Source organism: Lissotriton vulgaris, chromosome 8, assembly GCF_964263255.1.
Source record: "Lissotriton vulgaris chromosome 8, aLisVul1.2, whole genome shotgun sequence".
In the NCBI taxonomy this organism is placed as follows: Eukaryota; Metazoa; Chordata; class Amphibia; order Caudata; family Salamandridae; genus Lissotriton; species Lissotriton vulgaris.
Genome location: NC_141696.1, coordinates 1,133,025,496 through 1,133,045,173, shown reverse-complemented (window position 1 = coordinate 1,133,045,173; position 19,678 = coordinate 1,133,025,496). Strand labels below are relative to the sequence as shown.

The following is a 19,678-nucleotide window of genomic DNA, read 5'->3' as shown; positions in this document are numbered from 1 at the left end:
GCCATGAAAACATAGAAGTCAATCGACCTTTAAAAAAACACAAAAAAACTTTTAACATATAACACAGCTAAAATAATCACATTGATAAAGAAAAATGTCTCCTATTGAAAATCCGTTTGGCCGTGTCAAATAATTTTTTTGTGGCATGGGAGGTGCGGGTGGGACGAGGCAAGCAACATGTCGGAGGGGTTGATGGTGGGTGGCAATAAAAGGGAAGGAACGGGAGAAGCAACAACACACGAAGGGGTGGGGGAAGCAACAGTGAAAGAGCAAGCAACGTCATGGGAAAGTCGAGAGGGACAGAGGGTGTGAACAACCAACAACAACGGGAAAGAAGAAACAGCTTTAGCTAATCAGCCAATGGCTTTAAAACACCACTGCTAAGTCTTAGTGCTAACATTTATTGTGCAAACTTTTTATTTTCAGCACACTTCTAATCAAACAGGGGTGACTCTTTGCAATAGGACAGACTGGCAATGGGGTACCTGAGCAGGAAAAAATTATAAATATGCGACTGGTTGCCCAACGCACCCATGTGTAGTTTCATACTGCTGCTTCCCCTCCCTAACAAAACCTCCACATACACTGATTTGTCATGGATAAGAGGTGCAGTGATGGCTAGGAGCAAGTACCTACCTAACTAAACAAGAATTGAATACAGACACTCAGACCTCCAAGGCATGTCAGTCTGCCAATGGGGAGGTCCGTCGTGGTCAGTTAAGTTGGATATCATTCTGTTTCCATATGCGGCCCCCAGGAGGCATTGGAACATAAAACCGACACAGTGGCTCTAGATCTGGGCCAGCTACAGGCAGACCGGGCTATACTGCTGGACAGAATTACAAATTGAATCCATGTTGGCCACAATGTATCGTTCAGTGACGGAACTTCCAAGAACGCATGGCGGAACTCCTTGAGGAAGTAGAATTTCTGAAATACAGGGTAGAAAATGCTGAGAAATGCTCCCAAAGTAACATGCACATCATAGGTCTCCCTTAAAATATTGAGTGACCCAGCAAGAACATTTACCTGGGGGACTTCAACACAGGTTGCGGCCAGAAGTTCCTTACAGTAGAGAGACCACAGGATTCTGGCAGCTCCGCCTAGGCCGGCGCACCCTGCCACCCAGTAATGCGCCATCTGCCTAACTACAGAGAGGGAGACAACTGGCTCCAACATGGAAAACACCACATCCCCCATATGGTATTGAAAACAACAATGTTCTACTGTTTCCAGATTTTAAAGCAGCAGTTTACAATGATGTCAAGCGTGATTTCAAGTCCCTCAGGTTAAAAGATATGCAGCTCTTTTCAGTGAAACAAAAGATTATAAATGGAAGGATGTCGACTTCTTAATCGACCCAATGGCTGCAAGGATCTGGGCTCAGCAATGGGAGGTGAACAGTGGGCTACACCCTCCAGACCCCCAAGGTTCTTCAGCATGAAATAAATGGTGTGGCATACAATTTGAGAAATAGGCAAAAGTCACCTGTGGAGCAGTCCTGCACTGGACAATAAAAGACACTTGCAAATCTGGCTCAATGAAGAAGCATCAACTACAATATTCAGAAGGATAGATCAGACACGGATAATACCAGTGCAGTTCTAGACAAGAAAATAGAGGGCAGGGGCAAGGAACCTTTACTGTAGGTAACACAGGTAACTCAAATGGATTCCAAGCACATAATACAGCACTTGCAGGGAGATTGGCACCCCAGGTAAAAGATGAGCCACTTTAACATTCCTTGTTGCTGTCCGTGGCTCTGCAAGATAATCAGTGGGCCCAGGACACACGTCCAAGACTGCAGACCACCCATTAATATTTGTGCATGCACATCAGAGCTAGGAGTTGGTAAGATGGATCATAGGATGCTACAACATATTTGGCTGCAAGAGGGATTGCACTTGTTTTGGAGCTAGTCCACCATACACCTGGGCCCCAAATGTAGCACATAGGCTTTTGTACTTTCATAAGTTTACTTTCTTCATTCTTGTGCGATAGGAGTACTAGCCCTTTGAGACTCCCAGTGTGAGAGTTCAAAATTGTTTGTGGGATTTGTTAGATGTGCTAAGATATATGGCTGATACTGTGTATGCGCAAAAGACAGCATCTGGTGGGCACTGTCACAAATGTGCTAACAGATCGTTAACGCTGGTGTTCGGGCACCATGACAGACACCCCATTTGATGTGGCCAAAATCCTACCACCATGTAAGAGGTATGCAATGCAGGACTCTGTGGCAAATATAAAAAATATGAAGAGTGGGCAACCCAGTCAAGAGATATACAATTAATTTCTACCTGCATAGGTGTGGGCAAAACACTGTATACATAAAACTCACTTGTCTAAGCTAGAAGACTGAGATGCACAATGAATTGAGGGGCAACTGTTTTACAACACCCATGATCAAAGTAGGAGTTTATACCAAACCTTACTCAGACTGACCAGGAGGGTGCACTTGTGGTGGTCAAAGGATTACTGGATGGAAACCACTCGTTTTAATAAGCAGAATACTCACCATCATCATTAACAGTACAAATACTCTCTCACCCTCAAATCTGTGCCGGCAACACAATGTAATTCACAGATTCATCTATCCATCCCAGCTACTCCTATTTTTGTTCCAACGTCCAATTTCACAAACTCTAGGAGGTAGAATGGACACTACAAGACATTTGATATAGTACCATTCAGAAGGCAATAGTTGTATGTTGCCTCCCTTTACAACTGTTCATTTTACTAAGGCAACAGCATTTAATACTTAACTCTAGTCTTTTTAGATGCAAGCACAAATCAACCTCTTGATCTAAAGCAAACAGAGCTACTAAGCACCTGCTCATCCAAGTAACAGTTTTGACTGCTGGCTCATCCAATTTATATTTTGACTGCTGGCTAACAAATGGGTAAAATACACAAGAATAAAACCCTCTCTCTCCGACATGGGTGGGAAGTCTCATGCGGTGTATGAATAAAAACAGAGTGTGAATCTCTCACAGACACATCTTGGGGTTACACCTCTTTTCTTGAAAGTATGGGCGTGTTAAAAGTTGCTGAGACAAGCATTTCACAATTAACGCCTAACGTTCTAAACATTCTATTAATAAACGAACGCTAGCTTTCATTTGCATCATAAATGTAAGAACAAGCAACGCTAAACAAAAAGAAATCTTGGTCCATCGCTTTCATATGTACATTACAAAAGTACCTGGTTCTCCTCCCCCGACTGTGGTAATTTCTGGTTTCTGGAAAGCGCCAACATCTCAATCAGCTCTCTAAAAGATAATGTCCATGTTATTCATTAATAAAGTGATTTGAACCAATACTAGCCAAAAACCTGTTCAGAAAACATATAAAATGTCTGGAGTCTTAGTACAAATGCACATTAGTACTTTGATCCAAATGCCATTTTTCCAAAGAATCCCCACATTTGTCTATCCCCACCCACCCTCAAACACACCCCCACCCCTAAAAGCCCCCCACCCATTTGGATCCTTAACACTCACTCACTGGCAAAAAGTTGTTGGATCGTATGTAAATAAGGTAAGGAGAAGCCACTTTCTCTCGCTACCACGAGCAATACAGAACTCCAAAGCTGGTGAAAAATCTAAATGGGCTGAGTGCCGAAACACAAATCGGCAGGCAATGGCTTTCTTTCATGGGTGGATCAACTCAGCTTCTCAACAATTCGAGGTTGATAAATGAATCACCAATTCAAGGTGGGAGCTATTTTCTACGTTCAGAATGCCACACAATAATTTACTTTGTTATTGCTATAGCATGGACTAAGCTTGATTGCTAAGAAACATTTAATAAAGAATGAATCAATAAGTTGTAAGAATTGAGGAACCTATAGAATGTAACAAGAACCACCAGCAGAAGTCAACGATAGACTTTAGGATAAATTCGAGATTGCAGGTTTATTTTCTGAAAAGCGAGAATATTCATGGGATTGAGGCTGAAGTTATCTGGAAGATGGTTCTATAGTACTGCGCTGAATGGTAAAAAGGGTAGCTTCAGTGTTTCGGATCTTTTTGCATTATGGGTTTCTAGTAATAGTCTTGCTTTATACCTCATCTTTCTATTTCCACCTATTATGTGGAGTAGGCTATGAGGATGTGGGTGTACTATATGATAGAACTGGAGGGCCCTATCATGCAGCACACTTTCAGATACCGTCTTGGGTCGAGTCAGACTTGTTTACTTAACCTCAAGCTCAACCCTTGGTAGCTGTGGCAGCGAGCAGTTAGGCTTTTCAAAATTATGTGTGAAGCACCAAACAACGAAATTAGAAAATAAAAACACACGAAAGAACAAGCATTTACAATGCAATGGTTTCGCCTTTGTTAAAGTTAGAGCTATTGGCATTGCTCTTGACATTATTTTTATTTATGTATTTTTTAACATAAATAAATGGCATTGTCATTTACAATGCCACTAGCTTTATCTCTCGCAAATGACACACACAGAGCCCCCCCCACACACACAGCCACACAAAGCTCCCCACACACACAGCCGCACAAAGCTCCCCACACACACAGCCGCACAAAGCTCCCCACACACACAGCCACACAAAGCTCCCCACACACACAGCCACACAAAGCTCCCCACACACACAGCCACACAAACCTCCCCACACACACAGCCACACAGAGCCCTCCACACACACCCACATGGCACAAGCAGGCAACAGGGGCACACTGAGGGACAAGGAGAGTGACTGGCGAAGGCTAGCTAATAAAGGCACCGCCACCCTCAATGCCAACAGCTCAAACCCTCACAACCGCGAGACCCACCGCACCGCAAATGCCCGTCTAGCAGGGAGGTGTGTCTGAAGAGAGTTTATTGTGCATGTATGTTTGCCAAACTATAGGTTTGATTACACGTGGAGTTTGTGTTCAAGTGTTCACGTGGAAATCTATTGGCAAGAACTCGAGCCTGTATAGAGTTATATGGCAGTAAACTGTGTCTTCACGGGGATACAGCCGCATGGAGCTGTGCCCACAAACAATTGTGCCTGCAGGATACTGAATGCGCAGAGCAAGCACTTTGTTTAGTCGCCAAAGAACACTTTGTATAAGCACAGATAGCTGTGTTGTGTCATCGAATAATAGTTTCCAAAGATATATGCACCAACTTGCCTAAAAAGTGGAGGCCCACAACGCTTAAATTCCGCTCACAAAAAATGCCTCTCCATTAGGGCTTCGATTGTACAAGGGTTAATAAATGTAAAGAGCTGCGCCAGCATCTGAACTGTCTATCATAACTCATACTTGTCTGAGATCACATATTTTTCTTAACTCTAAGTACAGTGATTTAATATGCATGATAAATAATGGGCACGAACGATGAAGGCTGCATGTTTGATTGAGACAGGTCAAAAAACACGAGAGCCCACTCAGTTGTGGCCAGCTGCCAAAAGAGAAAGTGCACTCAAAACAACCCTGTATGCACACCACACGTGCAGGAGCTCTCCCCATACCCACCCTGCCACGCTCTGCCCACAAGGTGGCACCTCGGGGACCCGGAGCCTCCGCTCCTCCGCAGTCCGCTCCGGGGTCAGAGACATACGCTTAATGCGATTTGTATAACATCGGAGGTTCTGCATTTCTCCACCCTTCCTTCGCCTGAGACGAAGGGCGGAGTAATGTACGTGAGCGTTCATTATTCTCCTGGGTTGGGGGGAGGGAGGATCCTAGCCATCTCCGGCCCACCTCCAGTTTGTGTGGGGGAGGGGCAGCTAAAGGAGCTTCTGGTGACAACGCCGACGATCGAGAACCGCGGGCCAAAGAAATGGCAGAACATTGACAAACCTCCAGATGAGCGCCACCACAAAAAGTAGAAATTATTTGACGTAAACACCGGCGTGACTACCCTGGATTTTACAACCTATACTTCCAAACATTTAACTACCAAGGAGGGTCTGCCTTCCAAAGGCAGGAAATACTAAACATGTGTACTTTTACCTCTGCCCATTGCAAACATTTACCGGATACCAAGTACAGCGCCTATGTTCCTCATACCCCTAAACTGCATGATTAAAAGGACTGTTAAGCATCAGCTACACGGCAACTTCCTCCTTAAGAGTACAAAAAAACGAATACCACTGGAATATTACGTCCAAGCCGTGTAATCGACGTTAGGTGCCTTTAAACCTAAAATATGTCGATTAAACAGTAGGACGGGGCCAGCAGGTACAAGTACTTGATAACCCTGGAATCGTTATTTTGGAGTCTGTACCATTACTAGAGAATCTACCATCCCACAATTAACCTCTCCCCCATCCATTGCAAAACGAAAACTGGCATCGAGTCATTGGCAGGGTACATAGGCATTATGACATTGCCCCGGTTCCTTTAAACAGACACTAGCGGCAGGAGGACGGCTGTAGCCAGGCTTCACTCCAGTTTACCAAAGCGGTTAAAGTACCACATGAAGGGTGGTGCTTAGGTTCGGTGTCGAGGACCGGGATGCAGACACAGAGGCACACGTATTGTGCGAGGCACGGACGCAGAGTTGGCCGCGCCGTGCCCAGCAACAGAGATGCACCTCCGGTTGTAGACTTTACTCACTGTGGCTCTCCAGTTGTCCTCCAGCTGTGGTTGCAGCCCTAGGCAAGGCATCGGAAGTAGTGAGCGGGGGACAGGGAGGCTCCGGACGGGGCCTCGGGTCCGGTGTGGTTTACTTCATACGGAACAGAAACCAACAATTTTTCGGGGATCTGAACCTCTCCACTCCTAACCTCCCTGCCTCATCCTCCTCCAGAGGCTTCCCGCCGGTACATTCAAGCAGGGAACCTGTCGTGCCCCCTGGGACTTGTAGTATACAAACCCCTCCCCTTCTAGTAAGCCAATAGCTAACAGAGAACGAAAATACTACACGTCCCAAGATTCATGAGCGACCAGGACGCCATTTTAACCCAAGCCGGACTGTTGCCAGACCACCATCACAAATAAATAAATAAACAACGGAACAGCAGGTTAGTTGGGGGAAAAATGCAGCGGGTAGAAAAGATGGCTTTACGAATACACACGTACCAATGGACGAGGTGGCGAGAACGTGAGGAGAAGAGGTGGGGGCAGAGGCCAGCTGGGGCCGCCCTACCTCCACTCCCGCCCATGTGCCGCTCTCCGGCACCAACAGCAGCCGCACGGAGCCCTCCCCAGCCCTTCAGACTCACCGGGCTCTCTTGGGCGGGCTCCTCCGGGCGGCGGCCTCTCTGCTGGGCGGCGGCTCGGCGGCGGGTCTCCTCCTCATAATGAAGCACCGCCTTCTCCTTCCGCCGTCGTCCTCCCGAGTGGAGCCGCCAGGCTCCCGATCCACTTCTCCTCCGGGGCGCCGGGAGCCCCCAGCAGCGGCGACGCGACCTCTCCTCTTCCCCGGTCTCCCTCTGGGCACGGGAGACCGGCAACTCCCGCAAAGGCTTCCCCCAGGCAGGGGGAAGCGGAACAACACGTCCTCCCGGCCCCGCCCACAACCAGGCGGCGGGCCGGACCTCTGCTTCCGGGGAACAGCCAATGGCTGCGCGGCAACTCTCCCTGGGCCACCCAATGGCAGCGCGGCCCTCCTGACGAGCCCACTGGCTCTGGTCGCGCTGTCGAAGCCACGGCGGCGGTTTCAGCGATTGAAAGAATGGGGAAAGGGTTTCCCAATACTAAGGACTAGTGGACTCGCCATAAATCCTCGTTAGTGCGCAAGAGGGCAAAGTGGTAGGATGCAGTAGTGCCGGCAATGCCGGACCAGACACGGGGGCGTTCCCGGCGTCCCGTGACGTCGGCAAAAGCCAAAGAATGTCGGGAACGCCCCCGTGTCTGGTCCGGCATTGACGGACAGGCCCCTCGTCCAATGGCAAGGCTCCGTTTACGGAGCCAGCCAATCAACGACGAGGGCCGAACCAAAGCACCCTACGGTTCTCAACAGGATTTCGCCTGCGCGGAAAAGCTGCGCAGAGCGCAGCTTCCGCTAGGCGAAACCTAAAAAGGACACCAATTTATATAAATAGAGTATATTTTTATTAATGTTTAAAGACCTTGAAGAGCAAAATTCAACAGAGGTTTCCGGAGACACCGATTTTATAAGATATTAAAACTTTTAAAAACAACTGCAAACAAGCACTGGTCACCAAAACCTTGTAAACTTTTGAAGATATTTAGTTTGGCTACTCCGGCACGGGTGAGGTGACCAAATCCAATGGACAGAGGTCTAGGGGGCCAGAGTGCAGAATTTGGACAGTTAGCTGGCCACCAGAGCGTTTTTGGAGCAAGATCTCCTTTGTAGAACAACCGCTATAGGCCTTAACGGAGTGGTCCAGATGCTGAGGGATGCACGCAAAAAGTTGCTCGAAGAAAGCTCCAGTTGTGGTCCGGTCGATGGGGGTGTGTCTTTGTGGTGGCTCCGTGGCCCATGGGTGATGGATGGCGAACTTGGCCACAGAGATTGGGGTCCCACAAAGTCCTCTACATTGCAGTAGCAGGCCAGCCTATGCTGGGCTACGGGTCAATCTGCACCGTGGTTGGAGCCAAATCCTTTAGTGGGGGCTAGTGTCCCTTGTGGATGACGAAACCAGTCTTGGACAGCACTGCCTGCTCAGGCAGACTCAGGTGCAGGGTTTGGCCATTTCAGATGTTGTCGACTTGCATTCCCAGCAACTGGTAGTGGCAAAACTTCAGTGGTGGCTACCACTTTGAACGTTTGGGCAGCTTTAGCTCTTCTATCCCTTAAACTGGTTCCAGGGAATCAGAAGACTGATCCTTGGAGTCACTGCTGGAGGTGAAGGCAGGGAATCAAATTTTTCCCAGGTCAGGAGCAGTAGGAGCATTCCCAATATCACTAGCCGAAAAGTGCAGCAGGAGCAGTCCTCTCAGCGGTACAGCCTCTCTTTGTGCGGGTTAAGGACAGCAGGGCGGTCCTTCTTCTGTCCTCTCTTCGATTCCAGCATGATCTAAGGGTCAGAGTGCCAGGGGTGCCACATTTAATCGCAGAAAGGTGCCTTGAAGGGACCACAAGGTCACGAGCCAATGGGCTACTGGGTCCCCTCCTACCTAGTGATGAAGTTCCTGTGATGTGTGGTATCTGGCTATACCAGAGTGCCAAATTCTTGCCCCTTTCAAGATGGCACAACCCTTTCTTGGTCGTAAGGAGCTAGTAGTCCACCTTAGAGGTGTGGCTACCAGAGGGTTACACGCCCACGGTAGAACCGGTTTAGGGAGAGTTTTTCACTATTTGGCCCTATCTCCACTTTGTCTGCAGGAACAAAAGGCATCTTGATCAGGTGTGTTGTCACTACTTCCTTTCAAAAAAAAGGCTTCACCTTTGAAGCTCGCTCTCTGGCTAATCCCCCTGAGTGGCCATCCTGTGGGAGGGAGTGACACCGCTCTCTGAGGCTACTGGCTTTGTTCCTGGGCAGGGGAGTCATTCACACATCTCTCCAGGCGGTCAGAATGCAGTCTGTAGTGCTAAGGCCTTTGTGACTTTGTGAGGGCACTGGAGTACAGAGTGCCAACTTCTAAAAGTGGCCTACCTTTGAAGATGGCATAAATGTCGATTTGACAATTAAGTTGTATTCAATGTCACAATTAAGTTGATACCTAACATGAGCCAGTTAGGTAGTCCCATTTTCTCAGGAGTTACTCAGGTTGGGATGCCAATCAGGAATCGTATCCTGGAAAATGAGACTACTAACTTTATCCACAGAAAGACAACACTTTTTAAGTGTTGCTGTTAAGACATATGAAAAATAATAAAAATAAAGCTCCCTGCTTTAGGACCCCAAGGGTTTTCTTTAGGGGAGACTTCCATATATTGTGAAGGGATGCGGTTGGCTTTGCCATTGGGGTTAATGGCAAAGTCAAACTGGCAGTGTAAAACACGGTCTTTCCAGTCTGCTGTAGCAAGCTGAGAGCTATTTTGTACTTTCTCACACACAAGGTAGCACAAATAGTGCTGCAGCCCTGGGTGGACACACTGTCTTTCATGCCCTGGGTACAATATCCTAGAGACTTATAAGTAAGTCAGTTATTGCCAATTGGGGGTATCCAACTTGACATGCAATTTTTATAGGTGCAGAACACTGGCCCTGAGGTCTGGTTAGCAGGCCTCAGTGCACTCTCAGAGGTGAAACAAACCAGCAGCATCAGTCCACAAAGTGGTAGTGAAGATGCAAAAACAGGCATTTTCTTACATTGGACAATCAAGTTGCCGGACAGACAGACATGAAAAACTCTTTGGGTAATGCAAACCGTTTAAACTTGGAATCTGCCTTTGATCCAAAAAAGGGTCAACCTAATGGAAGTGATTTAGTCAGATGTCTTAGAGCCTTTTCACAACTTGTCCTGCAGTAAGGAGAATCCCTTTGTAGAGGGCAAGGCAGAGTTCAAAAGGTCAGATAGCAATGCATTCCTGCCACCTAGATATGCTAGGACTAATGCTCACACATTAGAGCTGATGTCAGGGAGAGAAACCGGTTGTCTGAGGTTACTAAGGTAGATTGAAAATTAAGCAATTTTATTAAGGATGGAGAAGTGCTGAATCATTTTTAACTTTTGGTCAATGATGAAGTCAAGAAACAAGTTAAAGGGAACTAGTGCAGCTAAGATGCCAAGATCAGGCATTTTGTTTATAGTTTGGAATGCTGATAAGTAGTAGGACCAGCATCCATCAACAAATGACCAGGCAGCTGTGATCCGCCTCCCACTTCCTTGCAGACCAACTTCCCACCCAACCCCGATCTGTAGAGTCAACAGCGAAGGAGGCACCTTATCTCATCTAGTGACCAAAGCCTGGAATGCCCTTCCCTTGCACCTCATCACCCCAGGAAAGGACTCAATACCTGGCTGTACCAATGAACAGAGCACTGAGTAGCAGTTAGCAACTCAAGCGCCTAGAGACCCTCATTGGTGATTTGCCACACTTTATAAATCCTGATTGTTTGATGTAGTCGTCCCTGTTCTACAAAAGTAGCAACTTCGATGTTACGCTTTAAAATTAATTTTCCTTCTACATGAAGCAGGTTGACATGCTCCTGGTTTTGCTTTGAGCTGTTTCCCTCTTTTTTGTTTAAATCTTTTTCTTCGCATTTTTGTTTTTTAAACATACAACCTGAACAGTGCACTAACACCATGTTTAACAACTTCAAAGCAATGCAGTATAGGGTACTACCCCACGTAATACCAGGTAAGTTTTCGCACTGTTTCCCTCTTGTTTTGTGTGTTCACTCTTGTTTACTTTTCCTCCTCTTCCTTTATGCTCTTTAGTGCAGCACAACAAAACCAACAGCCAACAGGTTGTTAAGTCATTTTTCACAATCATTTCTAAATACATTAATGGCTTTGCACTATTAAGTAATCACTTCTTTTGTTTGTGAGAAAGTACTTTTTTGGTACAGGTTTCATGATTTATAGGATGTTATGCAAACAGGGTGTGATTTAAATTGGTTTATGATTGCATCATTACAGGTTGAAGAGAGCAGTCTTATGAATACAACATTATAATGTAAAGCGCTTATTTGGTCACTCCTATTGGGCTTACTCCCATAGCTTAATATGTACATTGTAACAAAGATTATCAAACCATACAATACTATGATAGTCTGTACCATACCATAACATGCTATACAATGACAGGAGATACCATACTATACAATGACAATGCATATCATACTATAAAATGGGTAACAGAGTCGGCCATTGGCAGGATAGCGCCATGGGCGGAAAGAAATTTGGCACCCTTGCTGCTGCTGAACAAAATGAAATAGCAGGGAGTTCCTTTTGTACTCTGAGATCTGTCTGGGACTGATTACCTCAGACGTGTGACTGGCCTCTGAACACATACATCTCTGCACCTACCCCAACTCCTCTTCATCACTCACAGATTATCTCCACAACCTGGTGCAAAGTTGTTTGTTTGGGGGGGTGAGGGGTTAAAAGTGAGCAAGAAAGCAGGCTGATGTGTTAAAAACAGCACTTGAGTCAGGTGACAGGGACTCTGTTGTTTGCATGATCTTATTGCAGACAATTCCTTATGCCCCTCTGGATACAGAGAGCCTGGGTCTAGCTTGCCTATATCAAAAGCCAGCCTTGACAGGTAATACCATACTATACAGTGACAAGTTACCCGAATTCAGTTGAGCGCTTGCACCCACCAAAGAGTAGCACAAAAACACGGAGCAGCAGGATTTAACCCACATATTCTCAAATTTGTGCAGGCGCCTTCGCAACTTATCTCACATTAGGACTGTGCACATGGAATTTTACAATGAGCTGCCGGGTACTGCAGGTCGCGGCCTCAACTGCAGCAAGGAGACTACCCAAGCGGTGTTGGCGTCAGGAGGCACTATAATGGGTAGGGTAGCTTTAAGTAAAATGGTCCTATTAACTTGTCTTTACGTGATGCAGAACTAGTTCTGTGTACTGCCACCACGTTGTTCCAACAGATAGATTGACGGTTGATGAACCTGGTCTGGGCGGGTAAGCAGAGTAGAGTCAGACTGGAGATTCTGAAACTGGACTTCAACCGGGGCGGCTTTGGGCTCCCGGATCTTCTACTGGATTAATTAGTGGGTTTATTGCAATATGCTGCAATGTGATACCATAATGGATCTAGCTGGGAGAAGGAATTGCTTTCAGGATCCACTGAGGTGTCCGACCTTCCTAGCTGCTGACGAGGGGTAGTAGGTTACCAGAGGGGCTTCCATTTATCATTTGTCAGGTGGCACAAGCACAGGAAAAGCCAGTGACAAAGGTTTATACTCCGCTCCTCCTGATCTGGTGGCTGCGACCCTTCATACATATCTGAGATTTTATGGATGTCACAAGATGGGGCTGCCAGAACGTGGGCAATCTCTTTTTAAACTGTACCTTTATGTCAGTGGAAGAGGTTGAAACTCACTACGAGATCGATCAGCGACAATTTTAGCAATATGCGTGCATATCCCACACCGCCTGTGAAATCTTGACTTCCTTTCTTGAGGAACCAGAGCAGTCCAATGTTCTGCAGGTGATTTTCGACCCATGCTCCTTCAAGGGCATCATATCCCGACTGAATACAGCCTTAACCCCTTCGATGCTGGTGACAAAGCCAGCTCGTCATGGGCGTTACCTGCGCTGCGCGCATGACGAGCTGGCTTTGTCACGTTACCCGCGATTTTTAAATTTCAGCGCGCAGCGGGAAAACCCGCTAGCGCGCATGCGGTTAAAAACGATAGGCAGACGAATACAGCACTGAAGGGGGCCGCTTGCGATGGAGAGTCGGAGTCCCTGCGTACAGATGGATAATGGCATAGAGCTCAGGCACTGGTGCAGAAATTAGCTAGCAACGCCAGATTTAAGTTTGTGCACTTTTATATTCTCTACATGGCATATCTGACTCCAAAGCGCTTGCACAGGGTTTACCCGACACGTTCGGCGAGCTGTACTAGATGCAGTGATACCCCAGCAGATTTGGGACACGCTGCATGGGAATTTATGCAATTGCAGACATTTTGGGGTGGGTTACAACAGGAAGTGTGCAGAGTGATGAAAGTGGCAGTGGACCACAAAGCCAGACACGGTCTATCAGGGTTGTTGCCTCTTTCAGAAAAAGGGAGAACAGGTTCACCCAGTTGGGCCTAGCGCTAGCACAATGACACATTGCCATAACCTGGGCCAGCCCTAACCCCACAACTGACCAAATGGAGGGCTGACTTTTTGGAGTGGGTGACTGCAGAAGAGCGACGACTCTAGAATGTACGCACTAACGAACACGTAAAATGGGACCTAGAGAGCTGGATTAACATGCTGGATATATTGGGCAGACATGACACAGCCCTGGGTAGCAGATTAGGTTTAGCGACACCAGAAGGAGGAAGCGCAACCTCAGTGATCCCAGACTGAGGCTGGATTGATTGAGCAACTGCCGTTTTTGACCGTGCACTCACCTACTCCCTCCACAACCAGTGGGACCACTTCTGAAACATAACTGACCTAGACTTATACATAACTCCCTCACGAACACGTGTGAATAGATGGATGCTTGGGCTTTTGGATTTGTGTCCCCCTATTTGTCTGTTCTCACCTGGGAATTCCTACTTCTGTACCTACCACGTCTACAGTGTGTAATTGCTTGAAGACGCTATGCTGCACTGTCGATTTCTGTATGGACTTGAAAATTGAATATACAAGTTTTCAACAAAAAAAAAATTCCAACAACCCAGGTTTGCTGGAGGGTCACTGTCCAGATTTTCATTCCTCATACGATCCGATAGGAATACAGATCTCCTCTCTCTGAGCTATTTCTATTGTCACCTGTATATAGCCCCAAAAGAGTTTAATGACCATTATATAAGCAGTCATTATCCGCTGACTGCCCACCATATATCACCTTGTCCAATAGGTTCCAGGCTTTGAGCACTTTGCAGGACGTGGGCCGACTTCCTACTATTGAGGAATCTCTCCCTTCCTACCCACGTTGACAGTCTGACCATCCAGGCTATTTTGCCTCTATGACCCAATGCCCATAGCTGTATCTGCTGCTCTGTACTTACTAAATCTATGTTGTCATCCAAGCACACCAATCTAGGTTTACTTAGCCCTCCGGTTTGATCTTTAAAATCAAAACATTTAGATTATAAAGGGATCTGTCACCTCATGGAACATTTTTGGGCTTCAAAGCAAAATAAGTTACCCAGATAGGCACTATGTTATTTCAGCATAAGACAATTTCTCTGCAGGAAACTTGGCGTGTGGATCCAATTCATATAGATATTTAGCAGGGTGGGCCAAAGGATGTCTTTAGATTCTAGTACTGAATTTGCTACCAGACATTATCAGAGGGTCAGCTTCTGTTTCTCCTTATTTTCAATTTTAATGGTTATCTTTTACAGGTGGCTCTGATCTGGTGGTGGTCAATTTCTAGAATAACTTGTTTGATTCTTCCTGCAGTCCTAGCCCTTGATGTAGGTTTGGAAGCATTTTTACGGGCAATTTATACCAATTATTTAATTTTTTGGGCTGGCAATTTTAACATTAAAAAATGCCCTCTCCCAGCAAGACGTGTGTAGTCAAACTGATGTAGCGAGTGAAGGAATATCACACTTCCCACACACCGTTTAAGGGAAACCATTTAACTCCCTAATTTGTAAGTATGACCGTCTACCATTGGAAAGAAGAGCAATGATCAGATACCCTCTTATGGATATAGATGCCCAAACCATCACTGATCATGTCCAGATATCTTCTACTGCCAGTGACCTAGTTCGCAATTTTAGTTATTCCAACAACCTCTATGAATTATCACAACCCACTATTTGCATCTATGCTTTTTCAGGCAGAAAGCCCTATAGAAACCTCGTGTTACCAACATTACCCCAGTTTCTCCCAATGGTGTATGTATGAAATGGGCTGGGGTAGATCATCACTGTGTGCTGCAGAAGTGATTATCTACAAACTCCTCGAGTTTAATTACGGTCTGTGTATTAAGGTAGTTGCTGTATGCCTTCTGTAATATGATCATGTCCCTTAATGCACTACTTCCACAATCACTCGGACCAAGAATTAAAAAGAGCAATGGTTGGTTTGATCATCAGTGTACTCATGCATCCAAACTTCTAGGGACTGCCTTGCATAGCTCCCCTAGGGACTATTCAGTCATTAAGCAATAAAGAAAGAACTACAATCTGGCACAGGTTTCCAGAAAGAATTTGCTAAGAGAGGAGGCCTGCTCATATTTGGTGCAGGCAGCAGAGGTGATCAATGTCACCCGGTTTTGAAGCACTGCCAATGGCCCATTTTTTAAAAGCGACAAAGTACCCAAATTTACCTCATTCGTTCAACAACAAATGTGGGTTAATCATTTTTTTGTACATTTTTGATTCTCAAGGATATTGCTCTATCAACTGTGGATGAAAGTGTGAACCACTTATGTTGTTGTACCCTGGCTATCACTTTGGAGGAGGTTCTCCTTGCTCCTGAACATAGGGCCGGGGGTAAGGCACCCTGCCCAGATGGTATCAATGCCTTCAGAGCGACAAGAGATCTATGGGGCCCCATTTTTACTAGAGTATTTAATGCAGCTGCTTAAGGCATGAACCCTTCAGCAGTGATTAGAGGAGTAGGCAATGGATAACTATTCTTTTGGAGGCCCAGTATAGATATAGGAGGGGGCAGGATAGTGGAGCAATGTGTGAATCTCAATTTACTCATCAGGAAATACACCAAAGCCAAGTCAGAGTCTTGCTACCTTTGTTTAGCCAATCTTAGCAGTGCGTTTGCTGTGGTGGACCATCGATTCTCTGGTCTACCTTACCTTCTTTTGGTGCCCCAGGGAATATCATACCTTTCTTTTCACGGTTGTTTGAGAACTTGTCTGCCAAGATCTGTAATGGCCTGAATGGGAATGCACCCCTTCATTTAAAGCCAAGAGGGGAATTAGACAGGGTTGCGTTCTGGCACTTTTTTGTTTTTTACTAATGGGGTTGATGGTGTCCTTACGGCTCTGTTGGTCGATGCTCCCACAGTCGCCAGTTGTTCGGTCCTCATGTTATTGTACGACAACAACACTGTACTATTGTCAAGGATCCCTGTCGGCCTACAGAGACTGATGGACTGTTTTAGTGATTATATGGAGGCCAGGAAAATTAAGATTAACAAATCAAAAACATATGTGATGGTCTGCAGGAAAAGGAAGCAAAAATGTAGGACCTTTCTTTCATATCGGGGTGTTCCGATTAAGAGAGTAAATTATTTTTGTTATCTGGGAATTCCATTCTCCAATAATGGCTCATGGTCTCAACAGATACAAAATGCCTGTTCGAAAGTTTGCAAATTCTTCAGGTTGTCCCACAAACTTGGCGGCAGCCCAGCAAATGAAATTATTACATTATAGAAAGGCAAGAGCGCTGTCGATTGCCATGTTTAATGAAGGACTATGGGATTATACACCCAATGTCCCACTCCAGGTCGAGGAGTAACCCTTTCTTAGGTGTGTGCTGTGTACCCCGACTTCGGTACCAGCTCTTTCTGCCCATAAGGAAGTTGGGCTATTCTACCTGGAAGACTCCATCTTGCTGAAGTCTTAGGCACTATCTGGGCAAAAGCCGAAACATGTTTTATCAAATCTATTCATCTAGACTTTTTAACACTAGAGCACACTTTCAAAATCCTCTGGCTCTGTCACATTCATGAAACTTTTAAATCACTGTTTAACTTGCCTGTACCGCATGACCCACATTGTACGTTAGTTTTTGAGTGTTATAAAGGCGTAATTTTTTAACTCTAGATATGAATAAAAGAGTCCTTCTGGAATCAAAGAAATCTACGGCTGCCTCCTACATTTCAATCATTTCTCAGGAGGAATATCAACCATACCTTCCCTTTGTCCTGTTTGGGTTTCGGAGTATCGTGGTACTCTTCGAAACGCGTTTTGATCTTCATAAAGATACTAAGCGCTATTTAAATGCAATTACAATACCGGTCTTGAGTTACCAATGCCCAGCATCATTTTATTCTTACTTGGGTGCGGTTAGGCATAGCACATCTTTTAGTTGCCTTTCTTATTATGAAGCAACGGACACAGACCTTTGTCCATGCAATGCAAACTCCAAACAAAGCACACCGCACTTTATTTAAGGAAATATTACTCACAACCGATTTTCCATGCACAGAATATTAGGGACCATAATGCTGCTTTGCAATACCCATGTACATTGGGGACACCCTTTATATGCCTCAGCATTGCACTCTATAAACATGGTGCAATTCGACTTATGAAAAGCATTATATTTTAACAGGTAGTGGGAGTGGCCGTGTTTTTTTTTTTATTGTATTATTTTTTATCTTGTACTGTATACTGATTTTACAAGTTTCGTTATTTATTGTATACAGGTTTTTTTCCCCCCATGTACTTTTACGGCCATAATGATTGCGCCAAATAAACATTTTAAATCGAAAAGCCACCACATACAATATATTGACAGGCTGTGCCATACCACACCATATGAGCATTTTTTTTATTTTTTTACTTTGAACCGTACTGCACAGCAGCCGTGCCGTCGTACAATATGGCTAAAATAAACAAGCATTTGCAATGCATACAGATCTCGCATGTACGCGAGTTTCAGCTATTGGCATTGTAAATGGCAATGCCTTTTATTTATGCTTTAAAAACCTAAACATAAATAAAAGGCATTTTCATTTACAATGCCAATAGCTCAAACTCACGTCAATGCGAGATCCTTTTTACTGCAAAGGCTTATTTTCACTCCTTTAGATTGCCGCTAATCTCCGCCCCCTCTTGCGAGAGAGGGAGGGTGCCAAAAGAGGAGGCGAGCCCGTACTGGTTAAGGGGAGGGAGTGGGCAGTAAATAAGCTAAAGCTGCTCCAGGTTCAGCGGGGTGTCCCTGAAACGGGGGCCACGCTTATTATAAAAGTAAAACATTTTTAAAAAAGAGCGCGCACCAGCTTTAAGGACGCCATGCTAATTATTAAATTTAAAAAAGAAAAATGCAACCGAGCGCGGTGTCCCTTAAGCGCGGAATGCGCTCTGTAGTGAAGTGAAGAAAGAAAAATGCAACTGAGCGCAGTGTCCCTAAAGCGGGCACGCGCTCAGCATGCAGATACAAAAAAAACAGCCACCATTGTACCCAGTGTCAATAAATAAAATCGTGCTCACCCACTTATAAGGCAGACCCTGTAGCAAGCCAAGTAAAAGGTTCAGTTGTTATGGGTGGTAACTAAAGGAGACAAGGCGGTACCAAGGAGGGACTAACAAGCCTTTCTATGAATCAGAAGCCAGCATTTGAGAAGTACAATGACAAATCCAATGACAAATATGGGCGGAGAGTGGGCGGCAGCTTCCACTACATACTCTATTACAGCATACCTCGCAAAGCGAGTAGAGCATGCGCGCTGCCGCTAGGCTCGACCTAAAAATGAACAAAGCCAATAGATCTTGCATAGTTGAGACTTATTGGCTTTGCCATTGCTCGTTACAAACTCTGATCTTGATTTGATGAAGGAAATGGTCCCCCATCCCTGTTTTGCAAGATGCCGGTAAGTCCAATACCACTCATAGGCAGACGTCTACTTCCTTTAGCGGCGCGGCCACGTTAATTACAAACAAATGGTCTATACGCGCCGCTACTCGCTCCAGCAAGGTGGATGCCGCCACAAGCACGAATGCATGAAAAGTGCAGAAGTGAACGGCCTGCTTATTACATTTAGATATTTCTTTAAATGCCAGTGCCCCGACGATGAAGGCGCTTTTCAGTGCCATTATTTTGGGTAATCGAAACGCCTATTATTTAAAGTGCTCAGAAATGGCAGGCATGCACCATGAAATGCTATGTTAAAATTGTTATTGGTATTTTTTAGGGCTATGACACTATGTAACTTTTGGCATAGTGAAATTTCGGGGGTTGTGATTCAATATTGAATGATGCGTGCGTCAGTGGGTGAGAAAAAATGTGCTGCTCACCGAGTTAGATACAGCTTTATAGTTGTATGTATGTATGGCACATTTGTAAAGCGCAGCTGTCACCCAACGGGTATCCTGGCGCTGTGATCTTTCAAGGCCTGAAACACAAACATTACTTTAACAGCCAACTACAGTATCCTTGGGAAGAGGTGAGTTTTTAGTCCCTTTTTAAAAGAGGAAAGATCTCCCAATCTTCTAAGAGACAATGGCAGTGCATTCCATAGCCTGGATGCCA

General features: G+C 45.5%; 1 protein-coding gene across 1 annotated transcript in view; it reads right to left on the bottom strand.

Annotated features, from left to right (window-relative positions):
• The window catches only part of MED4 (mediator complex subunit 4), a 122,525-nt gene that overhangs the window by 82,127 nt on the left and 20,720 nt on the right, over positions 1 to 19,678 (bottom strand). The window contains exon 2 of the mRNA XM_086934989.1: positions 3,206 to 3,272. Coding sequence (XP_086791115.1) covers positions 3,206 to 3,272 — 67 coding nt within the window. The remainder of the gene's footprint in view (positions 1 to 3,205; positions 3,273 to 19,678) is intronic.